At 41.8% G+C, this 15,520-nt stretch overlaps 1 protein-coding gene and 1 long non-coding RNA gene across 3 annotated transcripts; one reads left to right on the forward strand and one right to left on the reverse strand.

The window, feature by feature from the left end:
- Window positions 1–1,416: 1,416 nt before the first annotated feature.
- On the reverse strand, window positions 1,417–15,188 carry rundc3aa (RUN domain containing 3Aa). 2 transcript variants are annotated; one of them, XM_005921836.3, is made up of 11 exons: window positions 14,903–15,188; window positions 6,963–7,078; window positions 6,602–6,735; window positions 6,411–6,496; window positions 6,124–6,213; window positions 4,147–4,227; window positions 3,892–4,057; window positions 3,649–3,806; window positions 2,933–3,046; window positions 2,716–2,822; window positions 1,417–2,371 (listed from the first exon to the last, which is right to left on the reverse strand). In XM_005921836.3, the coding sequence occupies exons 1-11, from the start codon at window positions 15,007–15,009 to the stop codon at window positions 2,229–2,231; spliced, it is 1,302 nt and encodes a 433-aa protein (XP_005921898.1). In that variant the 5' UTR covers window positions 15,010–15,188; the 3' UTR covers window positions 1,417–2,228. The 2 variants fall into 2 exon arrangements, with proteins under 2 accessions (XP_005921898.1, XP_005921897.1); XM_005921835.3 differs by having other exon boundaries at window positions 6,951–7,078.
- LOC102290992 lies at window positions 7,354–13,326 on the forward strand. The gene is made up of 2 exons (XR_315766.3): window positions 7,354–8,326; window positions 10,962–13,326. It is a non-coding gene; the product is annotated as an uncharacterized LOC102290992 (long non-coding RNA).
- Window positions 15,189–15,520: the final 332 nt, after the last annotated feature.

The following is a 15,520-nucleotide window of genomic DNA, read 5'->3' on the forward strand; positions in this document are numbered from 1 at the left end:
TTGAGATTTTTTTTCCTTCACTATGCGGGGCATGCGCCATCCCCTCCTCCCTTTAAAATCCACGTACAAACCTAAATCTATTCACAGGGTGTACGTGTGGCTGTGTGTGTGTGCCTTTGTGGTCTTTCAAAGAAAGTTCAGGGACCGCTAAAGGTCACTGCAGGGGTTCAAGGGATCGAGGGCAATTTTCTCTATTATATCAGAATAAAGCAATGGCACTGAAGTAGCCTTAGAGCAACGTGCTTGTAGGTTTTGCAAGTTGGTAATCCTCCACAGGCTTAAGCAGAAATAGACAAATTAAAGTAATATTTTATTTGATACAATATTCCTAACAGATATTTTCACCATTCTTTTTTTCCTTCTATAAAAAACGTCTTCAACACAAGAACCAGGATTCGGGTTTGTGCACTGTTTACATGATTTTGAACTATTTGCTTGGATTTTTCATTTTTATTCTATCATAACCACAAAATATAGTTGAAATAATCCATAATTCCTGCCAGAGTTATAATTAAAATGTATAATTTCTTGTGGAATGCAGTTAATCATAGAGGAACATCTGCACTATTCAGTATGACTTTGATGTGCCAAATGGGAGCATCTACAGACTAAACAAATGATATGAACACGTTTTTATTTATGCTACATAGATGCAAATTATAATAATATATTTTTAAAGACCTTAACATTAAGTTAATGAGCTACTTAAAAAGTCCCTGCAGGCGTTGTTTGTTCCCAGCAATATGTCCTGGCAGCATAACAAAAGCACAGGAAGCTTGCTGAAGGGCTGAGAGGTTCCTGTGAACTGATGAGGATTATGCTTGTAATGTTGAATTATTGCGTCAGGGAAAATAACATAGACAAATTAATCACTGGGTGTGTAGCTGTTTGACAACTCCATATTTCAGTGACGTAGATAGAATTTTTCACAGAGTGACTGCTGGAGGATTGTGGTGCCCTCTGAAAAAACTAAAAAAGCTTTGGTGAGGACAAAGCATGTCAGGACGCCCACGATCAGCATAGACTAGTCAGATCTGTCTATCATGAGTTATCAACTCCAGGAATTCTTTTACTACTGTTTCTTACATCAGCCATGAAATACTGACTATAAAGTTGGTAAAGTTTCAGCCTTTCTATCAAACACTCATCAGCAGAATAATTCTTGCAGGTTATTATGTCAAAGCTGGAATTTTTAAAAAGATGTTTTGATCCGTTTAGAGGAAGTAAAGTCTGTTTTTTTCATTTTGTGGGAAAATGCAAGTACTCTAATTTGTTGCAGAACCCAAAGGCTTAGAAGTTATATGATATTCATATAATATATTTAACCAGCAGATGGAGCCACAGCAATGCAACTCCCTACTTAACATCTACATTGCTTTTGCCACTGTTCCTTCTAAGACACACTAAAAGACACACTTCATGGAAAAAGGCAATTTATTGCAACACAAAATGTAAACGTACTGCATACGTGTAAAAAGAACATACTGATGGAGATGATAAATGAACATATGTGGTACTTTAAGACTTAAAAGAATCGATAAATAGCTGCACACATTTAAACCTACTGAAAATGTTTGTGTTGTTTGATTAGCCAGGCAGGAATGATAAGCACTTTCAAGGGTGACAGACCCTAATATCGTTCAGTCACACAGAGCATACGTCTCGATGCTATGACACCATAAGGGCAGCCTGTTTAACCACCCACCCTCTGACTTTATATGGATAATCTGCATGTCTTAAAATGATCATCACATCTGTCTCTGCATCCAAAGAGCTGCTAGTGCTGTCTTGGTTACACTTAAAATGGAATAAAAATGGCCAAAGGTGCACAAATACACAGAGAATACCATGAGAAGAATACCGATTTTCAAATAAAGAGCAAGATGGGAAAATTTAGATGCGACTGGATGCTTTGGAAAATGTCTGACAAGTGTTCTCGGAGGCATTGCATGATTTCAGATGAAGGGATTGACAGATACAAAGAGGGATATGAAGAAAAGATAAGGTGAGGGGAAAGGAAACAACCAAAAGAGGGAGACTCTTTTAGCTTCATGACAACTTCACTCTCATATACAAAAATCCAGATGTGGTGTCATAAGATCCTGTTGTTATCCCATAGAGGTGGCTATAAGATGAGAGCAGGGTTTTGGTAGGGTGTTTGGACATGGTCAACGCAGCAAGGCAGACAGGCTGGGGTTCAATCTCGGCTGTTGTTGGTCTTGAAGCTCCTAGCTGGGAGAGAGCGCAGGGCTGGGTTCAGTGCTGATGTTGACTAAACACTCACTGGACTTGAGGCTTGCCAGAGACTTCGAGCTCGGTAAAGAGGCCAAAGAGCCGCACAGACCCAGCATGGAAGGAGTGTTATCTTTTCCTGCAGGAACATAACATGGAGAATACAATAAAATTCAACTTGTGATCATGCATAGTTTAAGCTGCCCACATGAGGCATTATAAATGGGCGTCAAGCTTGCATTTGTTATGAATATGTATGTCCATGTGTATGGGTGGCTGCTTCTGAAAGGCTTTTATGTAGCTGTGCAGAGAGGACGGAGCAGGATTATGGTTACTTTGTTAAGTATAAAAGCAGCTAATAAAAATCGACTCTGCCACTGCATAAAATTGCATTTTACTTAACAGTAAATACTGTCTACAAAAACAGAAAGATAATATCATCACTAGAGTAACATTAAAATGCTCTACAACAAACATTATTACCTGCAGAGGTCCAGGCAGCGTCGCCATTCTGCCTCCCATCAGTCTTCTGAGAGTCGGAGTTCAGACTGACTTCAGCGGAAAGCTGCTCCAAGCTGTGGAAGCTCCTCCTAGTTTTCACAGAATATCACCAAGACACAAACATGTCTGGATGAGCATGTATTACAATATGTTTTTTGTTTTTTTTTTAAAAAGAGCTGTGCTGTTTATTTAAGCTCACCTGCGGAAGAGTTTGACATCACGTTGGTTGTTTGTGATGGTTGACCACTGGTTGATGAGTGGGATGGAGAGATCTTTAGCCAGGTGGGAGGAGTCACAGGGCATGAGGGCAGAGCTGAATGCAGCAAAGAGTAAAATTATTAAATTCCAAAAACTCTTAGTTTTAGTAGACAAATATATGAGCCTGAACATCAAAGACAGAAGCAGCAAGCAAAAGCATCCATAGTTTGACATAGTAGTCTTTAAAACAGCTGTCAGTTAAATACAGACCCTGGTGTTGCTGAACATCCAGAATCATCCTCAGATTTTACAACAGACCCTCAAAACTAACAGACATCAACAAGATCAGTGAGAATTGTAGAAAACTGGGGATTGAAAGAAGCAGGTTTTTTGTCAGGTTGTGTATCTTTATATTATATCTACAACATTTAAATATATTAAAAGCATTACAGACATAAACCTTTGCAGTCTCTTCATGAGGACAGCGTCAGAAGCCAGTGTAATAGTGTCTTTTATTCTTCTAAGCAGAAGCAAAGTTGTTAAGTCAACTAAAAGTCAGAATCTAACTGTCCCAAGCTGTGAGGTTACATTAAAACAATAGTTTTAGCTCCCCTTTTAAACTTGGCCCAACATGTAAATACACTGCATAATGGAAATCTGTGTGCGAGAAAGAGCAAACGAACAAATGTAACGCCAAGCTTGTATGTGCTAACTCACAGTTGTGCCTGCAGCTCCAGCACAATGGCTTCCAGCTCCTTCTTCTCCTGTTGGCTCTGCACTGTCAGCTCCTCCACCTTGGCTCTCAGACGCTTGTTCTCCGTCTCTACGTTCTTCAGCTGTGACTCCCGCAGGCGCACCAGCTCCTCTAGATAACCCTGAATAACACATATTGAATGAGGCAGGTAATTCTTTGCCGATGCTCATAGCAATGATCAGATATGTAATGTTGTTATGGGTCACCTTCTGAGCGTAGACAATCTTAAATCTTTGTTCCATCTTGCGACACTTGTTGCTCCAGCTCTCCTCGTCTGTCACCAGAGGGATGTAGGGATGCTCAGGGACGCTCTCCTCGCTGTTACTGCTGTCAACACTGCGCCGGTCCTCCTCATCACTAAGGTAGTCATAGCTAAACAAGAGAGAGGCTGGAGTATTAATGTGACCCCATTCCTGTGCATGCATGCATGCATTGTTAGAAGTGGCATGATGAGCGCTCACCTCTGAGTGAACTTCAGGTAGGGCGTATAATCAATCACAGCCGAGGATTTCCCATCCAGAGTCTCGCCCTTCAGGCAAAAACTACACGGAAAGAAATAAAAAAGAAAAAGAAATGGAAAGTGCTGTGTACATTATCCATTAATAAACATGCCTACACTACTGGAAAATTTTATGCATTAGTAGGTACTATGCTCAGATTCAGATGACAGCTTTAAGCCCACTATAAATACTGGGCTTAAAAAAAATTATATAGCAGATCTAAAAAGATGACATACACAAGGTAAGATACACAAAGGGGGCCTATATGCTCATTTTCACCTAAGTAGGATTATTCTTGGACTCTGCTACAGTAGTAACCTTTTATTTACTGTTGAAAATAAGCTGTTTTAGCTACTCTCCCTTGAGACAATTTGGCCAATTTAATTTGCTCCCATCCCAGAACAATGTTAATTAGATCACAACATTAAAGGCATGTAGATGAAACACTAAGGCAAAAAAAATTGTCTGACAGCAAACATTTAAAACGATTTATTGGTTCAAAAGCTGACCTATTTATTTGAAACTTTGGCCATGATTAGTATTAGTATTCACCACTGTATCAGTATATATATATTGCTGTGCAAAGGCTTTGAGCAACACTTCATTCATTTACATTTTACTTCCAAGAAGCCAGACTTTTTGGATTTTTTAAAGTGTTCTTGTGCAGAAGTTTTTCAGGCTTTCTGAAGGTCTTTCAAATAATTTTTGTTGAGAGTTCAAAGACTCTTTGTTAAGTTGTGTTTAGTGTTTACTTAATTACTTAATACAAAGAAGTGTTGTATCCACACATAACAGACAACTTAGCAAAGAACTGGTTTTAAAATAGTATCTTTAGGCACTTTGTTACTCAGACTGCTGCAAAAACACATCATTTGTTCCGGTTTATTTAGTTGAATATATAAAAAAAAATCCCACAGACAACACAGTTTTATTTTTGCACCAACAAGGTGATTCCCAAAGAGCTATTGGCTAAACACTTGGTATATCTCAGCATGGTGGGAGTGCAGCGTGTCCTTCAAAATTATAGAAACTTGACAAATTATCAACAAGTATCTATAAGTCAAGCCCATAAGAAATAGTTAAAAAAAACATCCAGCAAAGACTTGACAACGAGCATGAGAGATACATCTTGCGCTCCAGCTGATCCATCTACTGTTCAGTCTCACAAGAAATGGTCTCAGTGGAAGAGTGGCTGTCAAGAAGTCATTCTTATCAGTAAACCATCCTGCATTTCATCCAGTGGCGTTTGGGATCTTGTCAAAACATTATGTACGCAGAAAAGTACCAAGAGATTTTAATCCATCATGCAACACCATCTGATTGGCAATAGTTTCATTTTTCAGGACGACAATTATTCCAAACGCAAAACCAATGCTGTAAAAGCATACTTGGATAGAAAACACACAATGGAACACTATCAGCCATGGCCTCAACAGAGCCTGGACCTCAACCTTACTGAAGACGTGAGGGGTCATCATCAAAAGGCAGCCAACATCCAAAAAAGAATGTCCTTTAAGAAGCCTGGAGAACTACTCCTGAGGACTACTTAAAGAAATGACAAGAAAGCTTGGCTAAGAGAGTCCAGGCTATAAATAAAAAAAAATAAAAGTGGTCACAACAGGCTTGAAAGTCAATGTGACTTTCAAGCCTGTTAGAATTGTACAAACTCGGTTTTTGCCTTATATCCTCTAATTCCATGTGCTTCCACCTATTTCCTGTTTTCCTGGAAAAATATAAAGTGATGAGAGGTACCTTAGGACTTTTGCAGGGCATTATATTTTACAGAAAATAAGGAAAAAGCATAATGAAAGGATAATAGCTCCACTTTATGATAGCTTACCGCATTCCACGTAATACCATATTGATTTTAAAATGCCTGGGCTGGTGTCTGTGCTTCTTTCAAAATATATTGTGTTCTGTGTCACAGCTCCACCTCACCTGAAGTCAATGGCACTCAGTCCAATCAGCATGCCAGTCAGCACTGTGGCCTCCTCTCTCAACATAATGGCACCATCATCATAGAACCTCCTGCCAAGTAAAGAGGTGATTATCACTTCCGAATTTCTAGTTATCATACTGAGTATTTACGTTCATTTTCATAGGAGTAAAACCCTGTATATAGAAGCGATGTTTCGTATTGAGACGCTGAATGTGAAGTGAAGGAAAACAGGACTGGGGATCATTTTAAACCAAAGATTTAGTTTAAATTAAGAATCCAGTCAAACCTTGTTGTTCTTGTGTCTCTGAGAGCAGTGGACACATATTCAGAGAGACGTTTCTCCATCAGCGCCACTCGAATCCACGCCCGGCCCTGTAGGACGACGTATTAGCGAGTGGGAACAGAGGACCTTTTCTCACACTCATCCGCACACAAACAGACACGCACACACACTAGAGTGCATACAAATCTCCTTGCCTTGGCTCGTGATGTGCTGATGTTCTCTATGTTTTCGATGCTGGCGATGCAGTTGTTCTGCACCTTGCTGCACGCCAGCCGGATGTATTCCCAGAAGCTGCGCTGTCCATCTGAGCTGAACCAGCTGCCAGAACCTGGTTTAATATTAAAACACACCAATCAATCATTTGTGTTCTGACAGCAAGTGAAACTAAAATATGCACCCACAGCAACAATCCAGCTGACTGTGTAATCGCACCCATTTTATGGCTTTTTGACGAGAATGCCTGCTGCATTTTTATTTCAAATATATTTCGACTGTTTCACAATGAAAGTCATATTAACTTTGTCCATCTTTCCTGTATGTTACCTGCAGTGTTACCTTTGAAGCGGTGGCTGAGGATGTGCTCTAAAATGGCAGCAAAGTTGATAAACTCCTCAGATGAGTCATCTATGGGCTCTGCTGTGTACTTTTCGAGGAGAGTCTTTACGGAGAATCTGAAATAGAAGTGCACCGAGAAAGAAAAATTAGACAAATACTGCACACTTTGATGGAATGTGTGAGGGGTTTGGACTCTTAGTTGGCTGTGCTGCACATGAAATGCAGTTGTGTACTGTAACCAAGCAGACAAATGTACTACTGTATTTGAACAACAGCTGAGAGGATTTTTTTTCTTCTTTTTTTGGGAACTACGCCATCTTATCATACTGAGGTCACCCCAATTGTCTTGTGTACTGCACAATGTACCCCTTCAGTGCTTTGGCAGTGTTATCATGAAAACAATACAATTAACTCCCTGTCTTTACAGCCTTTGTGCGTGCTGTGCTTCCAGGTCCCTTTGGGTCTTGTCTCTCTGAGGGACCGACGAGCATGAAAGAATGATCAAATAATTCCCTCCCCCTTATCTATACATTGTGGTGTGATCTATTTAGGGCAGCTGCTGGAGCTTTAGCTTGGCTTTTGACCTCACATGCTCACCCCACCGGCTGCACCACAGAAGGAACGCTATGCAGCGTGCATGTTAGGAGCGGGCATCCAGGCACAGGCTCGGGCGGGCTGCCTTGGCTTCGATGGGCAACACTAGCATCACAGAGGGCAAGACTGCCCTGGCAGTGGGAAACACCTCCATAGCCAGGGGAAAGACTACAGTCTCCTTAGGCAACTCCTCCATCTTCAGGGGAGTGACCACCACCTCCATGGGAGATTCCACCATCCAAAGGCAAAAGACGACTGTGGCTCTGGGACGGGCCAGCTTCAGCCGGGGAACCACTACCACCTCCTTCCGTAAAGCCTTGACGTCCAAGCGGAGGAACACCTAAATGGAAAGGACCCCCGAAGCCAGGGCTAAGACACCCAAAGCAGCCAAGCAGTCCAAAAAAGACTCTAACAATGAGTGGAAAACTACATTTTCGTCAAGCAAAACCTCCTTCACCAAAGGGAGGGTTTCTATCCTGAGGAATAAGTACACCATCTCCTGGGGTAAATACTCGATCTCCTGGAGCAGAACCACCACAATTTTGGGCAAAACCAGCATAGCAGTGGGCAATACCTCTGTTTCACGAGGAGAGACTACAAGCTCTCTCACCACCCTGACCTGCACCCATGGGACCAAGTCTGTGTCTGTGTTCAAAACCACTCTCGTCAGGGGCAAAGAAACGCATAGCAACATCTACTGGGATTTTCACACTTGAATCCTGCACATACTTAAAAACCCATGGATATATCTATATGGTCTGTTTTAGAAGGTCAGTAGTGATTCCAAATCAATAAAAAGAGCTGCTATGTCTATGATGTGTATAAAAAAAATGATAATGACCTGCAGATCTAATAGGTTCGCAATCAAAAGCGAGCCGTCCCATTCCCAAAGTAGTGCTGAGCATGTTATGCAAATGTGACATTGATGAAATGACGATTTATGGTGTGTTGACTTGGCAGGGAGGGGATGTGTGTGATGTATGTGGAGACAGAAGAGTATGTTTGTGCTCTTCATCAGCACTTTTCTCCTGTATGTTGTGCATCAACACGTCCGCATCGTTGGTTTGAATGTGGTATTTTTCCTGCTGATAAGACTGACTGATACTTCACATTTCCATAACTAAGCTCCCACACTGCAAATCCAGTTTTCACCCCCAAGACTGTAAAGGTTGATCGATGTAACAGTGCTTATAAAAGTAACATGTCTAAACACTGATGAGCTTGACTGTTTTGTATGTAGACATTTCAAGATCTGTAACACATTAAAGGGGAGGAAAATAAAAACTTTGCACGAGTTCAAAAAGTTCAGCAAGATTTCAGATGGATAATAAACACCAACTGAAGGAACCACACCCATATTCCAAACGGAGGGACGGCACAAATCCAGAAGAGGTGCAATCAAAGCTTCACATACATATGGAGAACATGAGCACATTCAGCGTCCCTTTCCTTTAAAACAACACGGTACAACTCATTTCACATATGGTGCATACAGTTGTACACAAAGGGAACATCTTACAATCACAGGCTATAGGGAACAATGGCTCAGAAGAAAGTGATGTCACCACAGACTGTCCTCTTTGCAACAATGTCTCCTTCAACCGTCCGGTGTCGTCGTGGCGCTGGGACAATCGCTTTACTGTCCCAGTCCCCCCAGATAGGCTGTGGCCACCTACGGCTGCCTCTGTCCATTCACAGGGACACATGGGTGGTATGTGGCCTTCCAAAGCCCACGTTGAAGAGCTCAACGAAGGCATTATGCGACACGGGGGTCGCACTATCCACGCTTAGCATTCTGGTCCACTCTGGATTGTAGCTGATGTTACTATTACTCCCGAGGGCTTGCAGAGCATAGAGTGCTGCATGAGTGTGCGATGCTTTGCGTCTAGTGAGTCCCGAACCCTGCCGTCGAATCTGGGTCAGGAAGACAAGCTTCTCCTCAATGGGCAACACCAGCTTCACGGAGGGGAAGACAGCCTTAACCCTGGGCAACACCACAATAAAGAGGGGGAAGACCAAGCTTGCCATGGGGAATTCTTCCATCACCCGGGGCAGGAGCACAACATCTCTGGGCTCCTCCACTATCACCAGTGGGAAAACCAAGATCTCGCTGGGCAGTGCGTCCTTCAGCAGAGGTACCACCAGCACCTCTTTCCGGAAAGCCATCTTCCCCAAACGCAAGACGCTCTAGATGAGAGAAGACGGCATCACGGGGTGGGGGGACTGACTCAAAATAAGAATCATCAGAGAGGACGTATGGATAACACGACGGAATCGGCACTGAGAGCAAAAACTGGATTAAATTTACTTTTCGAGCCTTGACTTTGTCAGGTCACTTTGGATTTATCAAAGAAACAGGTTAGTGGCATCTGAATTTTGTCTGATAAAATGTTTGAAAAACCATGTAGATCAGCAGATTAATGGATAATAGATCCAGAAATCCAGAATGTTAGGCTGAATCTCTTCAAGTGTGTTCTCTATTTCAGCTGGGCAGCTAAAACTGCTTTTGCTGAATAAAAAAAATCCACTTGGTGGGTATTGCGAAATAAGCACAAATATTGTGTGTTGGGACCGGGGGTGATAGCTACGATTTAGCTTCACAAAATAATCGGCTACATACTACCTGATGTTGTCTAAAGGGATCCCATCAGGAAGAAAAGTTAGAAAATTAGAAATGCACTAATCTGTCAGAAATATGAGATAATGAGTGGACAGTAAATCGTATTCATCCCAAATTCACAGTACAATTCCTCTTTGTGATGCTTCCAAGTCAGAAAAATGCATTACATCAAATCTTTTCTCACTGTGCAGAGCCTAGATGCCATGGAAACCCAACATTTGATGTCAAACCCAACATGTAACAGCTTCTTGTTAGCAAAAGTTACAGCATTTAAAATCATAAAAACAAAATATCAACAGCTGCAAAAAACCTAATAATGTGAGAGCAACGTTATCTTAACAGGAATATTATAACAGATGATTGTAAATTAACTGAAGTCCTTTGATCTGAAGGGGAATCTCTGGCGTGCCTCAAATGCAAATGGATGGAGTGGAATAGCAACATGTTCTTGGTACGATTTGACACTGAAAAACAACTGCAGGGCTTTCTGACAAGCTTCTTTTGTGCAACCTCTCACTCAGCCTGGATCAATGCCAAGCACACTCTCAACTCTTGTTAAATGCCCTCTTGTTCTCCTTTCTCACCCCTCTACTGTACTTACAAACTTGCGTTTGATCCGCAGCACGACACGGGATAACCAAAACTGCGTTCATCAGCAAAGATGTCTAACCTAAAAACACAAAGCTTCACATTAACTTTCTCGACTTTCATTTTTATTTATTTTCCCTCACATGCATTTCCCTGACTACTTTCTCTGTCTTCTTATTTCTGTCTCTGTCTTCTAGCCTTGGCATAACCAGCAGGATCAGATGACACAGGTGAACTCCTCACTGGCCGAAGCATTGCACAACCCCAGCCAGTGCTGTGTTTATCATCGTGGACTGTCGGGGGAGGCGTCCTGCACTGGACTGGCATGAAAAAGAAAAGGCTTTGTGCTCTGAAGAATATTTCAAATCACAATTTGGGCCAAATCCTCAATGACAAAAAAAAAAAAAAAAAAAAAAGTAAAACAAAAACCACACACACAAAAAAAACAACTACAGCAGGGTGTGTGTCTCTCTCTCACCGATCCCCTCTGTGACCAAGTGTCCAGGAAGTGTTTCATGGTCAGAGGAGGTGTAGAGGGATCACGGCGTACGACGGACAGTGAGGGTGTTGAGAAGCACAGAGAGTGTGAATCAGATATTAGAGTATGACAGAGGGGTAAAAATGAGGAATAACAGGAGAAGTTAACAGTGAGAGTGTAGACAGATCAGCTGATGAGTGGTGTCCAAGTGTTCAGCCAAACTTCTAGACATTTCTGCTGTAATTTCAAATACTTGACGGTGTTGGTAAAAAAAGGTAAAAATTAAAAAAGAAAAGAAAAAAGCGTAGGATCGGAAATCAAGAAAAATGCAAAAGAAGGCTGCACGGAAGCTGAACGATTAAAATTAGTGTTACTCCATCTGCACACGTAGATTCAAATATTCGTTGACTCTCTTGCCGATGCACGTCTAACAGGCGTGCTTTACTACAGTTCAGAACATTTTATTCTCTTCTCTTGAGCCACGCCCCAGAAGGCCTCAGAGCTCAGCCAACATGCAGCACATCGCCCTCCCTTCTTGCCTCTCTCCCAGCTCTCTTTGTTTACAGGAAGCGGCTGCATGGATACCTCTTCACATCAGACTTGTCTCACTCATCTTATCTATTTTTTTCTCAGGTTCACCATGTCTACAGTAGCACCGTTTCTCCTGTCACGGACCGCAGCAAGAGAGCTCTTAGCCAGACTAAAAAAAGCAGCAAAACATTCAATTTTAAACATTAACGGATGGAAAGCGCCCTTAAAGACAAACCAACACAAGCCGGTTGGTTTCCTTCTTCTGATCCCCAAACATTTTGTCAAACTGAGCTCAGATAAACAACGCTAATCCGAGAGTTGCACGAATGTCCTCCACTCGCTGCAAAAAGCCACATTTAGATGAACCCTGTTGCTATTGACAACAGTCCAGCTCAGTACGATACTGATACCACTGTGGATGTCATAAATATCAAGTCTCTACGTAGCCCTAAAAAGATTTTTTGGGTTTTCAGATACTTTTTGGGATGTCTGGCAATTCAAAAGTCCCCCTAACCTAAAAAGAAGGAGCATTCTTCTTACTTACTATTTAGAATAGCCATCTCTTATTATTTTTCTCTGTTGTTATTCTTTTTTTGTCCATTCTTTTCTCTGTAGATACAGCACGTCTCATTAAAATAGGATTGGTCTGTTAGGTTTGACACTGAAACACTGAGCAAAGATCAGTCAGATTTCTGTGGCTGGTACTCGTGACCCACATCATGCCAGATCAAGTGTACACACTTTTAACCGGGACTTTGATGCCAACACATTAAAGGAATTGTTGGGAGTAGAAATGTTAATCTTTGTGTGTGCTGACTGTATGTTAAACATGTATGATGTTGCAGTAAGAAAAAAAAGAGGGCAGACTTTATATATGCAGTAAATGCACACACACACACTTAGGGTAAATAATAGCTTGGCCTGGTGAACTAATTAAGCACTAATGTCACGAACTCAGCTGTGGGAATGGCTGCATCTCAACAACCGCGACAGAGCCTGGATCCTGAATCGTGCAACACGATGCCCTGCCTGCACTAATGCACAGCCAGAGGGACGGTGCTGATTCAGGCTCTCTCCTCATTATCCGATCAGCGAGCAGCCTGTGAATCAGCTCTGACCTGAACAACATGAAAAAGGTCCAAAACACCATGAGCAGGGAGATCGGGCAGCAACTTGGACATGCCAAGAAGAAACTGCCCTCGAAGTGAACCTAATCAATGTCATGTTGTTCATTAGAAAATGGAAAAAAGTTGTTGTAGTAAGCATTACTGATGGAAAGCTGTTTGAGATTTATTTCTGTCTTGTCCAGTTTGTTTGTCTTTAAAACGTTTAAATGATTAAATCTGTCTTAGCACGGTCAGGAGAAACTGAAAACAAAGGTGTTTTTGTGTCCCTGCTAATCCTTGTCTGTGTCCACTGTGAGAACTTTTCTTTCTTTGCATGCATGCTCTCTGTGATGTTGTGTGTTTTTGCCTCACTGTACATGCCACTAAAACGCAGGCAGGACCTTCGATATAAAGGTACTGGAATAAAAATGCTTGACTGTGAGTCCATGTTGGAGTCCTTTTCTGTTTTGATTGGTGGTTTCTAGCACTACGGTGCAATAAATTACAAGAAATACAGCAGAGCTCAGACGCATGATGCCACTTTTATAAACACTTTTTATGATTATAGTCAATTTGCAATTCAAGATGAGGAGTAGTAAATTTTATGAGAGCACAACAACATGATCAAAGCAGCATTTTCCTGCCAGTCTCTGTGGGTATCACATAATTAACTAATACTCCAAAAGTAGGATAAGGTCACTATAACCTAGTTATGTCAGAGAAAGGAAAATAATCAGCAACATATTTTTACAAAATGGGTAGTTCAAGTTATTTTAAGGCAAAAAAACAACTGAGATGTGGATATTTGTGGCATTTTTCTAGACTTGTACAGTATTAGGTTGTCCATCTTTGGGATGCGATGATTATTTGTGCAAAAGACGTTTGAGAAAAAAAGCACCTAGGCCTCTGAGAACTTGTGATAACATGGTCCAAAAGTTAATTAGCCTTCAGTGAAATGAGCAGAGTTACTTTTACATCAGGGGTGCCTAATTTGAAAGGTTACAAAATTAATGCAAGGAGGTCATGAAGTGCTGAGAAAAGAGAAAAGAGAAAAAAGATTTCTGGGCTATTTTTAATAGTCTTGCTACATTTATTGTTTCTATATGAATATAAACATTGGTCTCACGTGGAAGCATGCAAATTCGAGCCTCTGGTCAAAAAGGATGGAAGCTGTTAAAGCTCTAAATATCACACGTGATGTAATAATGTGCAGACTGGAACCAGGAGGGTGTTACATTATTGTATAAAACTGCACTTACTGTGCAGCTGAAGAGCTCTCGTTGTGTGAGCTGTCAGCTCACACATTTACAGAGCTAACCTCACTGCAGAAGACAGTGATTTATTAGAGCCAATCAGTCAGAGGCCATCTCTAGGCTGGATGGAGAAGGATGGAGGGCCCCTGATGTGGGGAGGAGTCCTTGCACTGCCCCAAATGCCCTTGTCCAATTCAGGCACTGAAGCTCACCATGATGGAGGAGGAGACCTGCTGCTGACTGTCTTATCTTCCCTTCATCCCTATTCTGCAATTGATTTTGCAACACTCATCACTTGAATCACTTGAAGGTGCATTTCCTGCTATAGAAACAAACACGCAGGGGACTGTACTTTTAAACGACTGACAGAATTAATAGATTAACATCATAGCAAAGAAAGAAAGAAAGAAGAAGCCCTGCAAGCCGTAAACGAGCATTTAAAAACAAACCCTGGATAATTGAGTGGTTTCTGTAGTCTACTGTGTACTGTTTCTATTAAACTGGGTGTGATGACAGAAGGTACGTGAAGGTGAACACGCACCTGCCCCCTCCTTAACCCTCGCCTTTCTCGAAATGTGGCCCTTTTTTCGGTAATATTTTCCATTTATGTTGCTGCCATTGTTTCACTTTGGGAATGAACGCAGGGGTGGAATTCTTGGATGAAAAAAAACCTTCATGATGAGCATACTGGTGAAATTATAACCCGAACAGCTTGCAAGGACAGGCTCCTACTGATAAATACGGCACGTCGATGGTGTCGTGATGTATACCTGCAGACCGTGATGAGGTTTTTTCGCTCCACGCAGACGCTCCGAGCAGACGCCTTTTTCGATGTCAGACCCATAGCCATTGCTGTCTGTATACAGCCCGACTCCATCCAGCGGCGGCCCCGGGGCCTCTTCGGAATTCGTGCCCAGGCCAGGACCTCTCCCTCCGCGGGCCCTGAGTCCTACAAACACCGGCCGTCCTCTGCGGGGAGTCACGGATGCTGCTACAGTCACTGCTGGAAGAGGAGGAGGACGGGATCTAAGCGACTAGAACCAAGTTACACGTATTTATCAGTGCACATTCCGGTTAAAACTTTCAAAATAAAACTATCTTCCCGTTTTCATCACAGATTCATGAATTATACTTGAATTTCCTGTCTTCCGGTGTCAGGCAAAAAAAGTGATTGCTGATGTTTTTATGTGTTTGTATGTGTTATATCTTGCCAATGGTAGGTAGGCTGGGGTCAACAGAATTTTCAAAGGACTAAATATAAAATAAAGAAATTACCTTTTTTGCAAGTATCTCGACTCTGCGTTATTGTAGCTACTCTGCGTCCTGCATTATAATCAATCCAGTCCTTTTTTGCTGCTTAAAATATCTTTATAGAACTGTTCTTTTAC

This window comes from Haplochromis burtoni, unplaced genomic scaffold (assembly GCF_018398535.1).
Source record: "Haplochromis burtoni strain Fernald_Lab_line unplaced genomic scaffold, NCSU_Asbu1 Contig_52, whole genome shotgun sequence".
Taxonomy (NCBI): domain Eukaryota; kingdom Metazoa; phylum Chordata; class Actinopteri; order Cichliformes; family Cichlidae; genus Haplochromis; species Haplochromis burtoni.

Coding starts and splice junctions, on each gene's coding strand:
- rundc3aa (XM_005921835.3), bottom strand. CDS start 15,009: ATGGAGTCGGGCTGTATACAGACAGCAATGGCTATGGGTCTGACATCG. Junction 6,214..6,410: donor AGAGACACAAGAACAACAAG/GTTTGACTGGAT, acceptor TTTACTTGGCAG/GAGGTTCTATGATGATGGTG. Junction 3,807..3,891: donor AGATTGTCTACGCTCAGAAG/GTGACCCATAAC, acceptor TGTGTTATTCAG/GGTTATCTAGAGGAGCTGGT.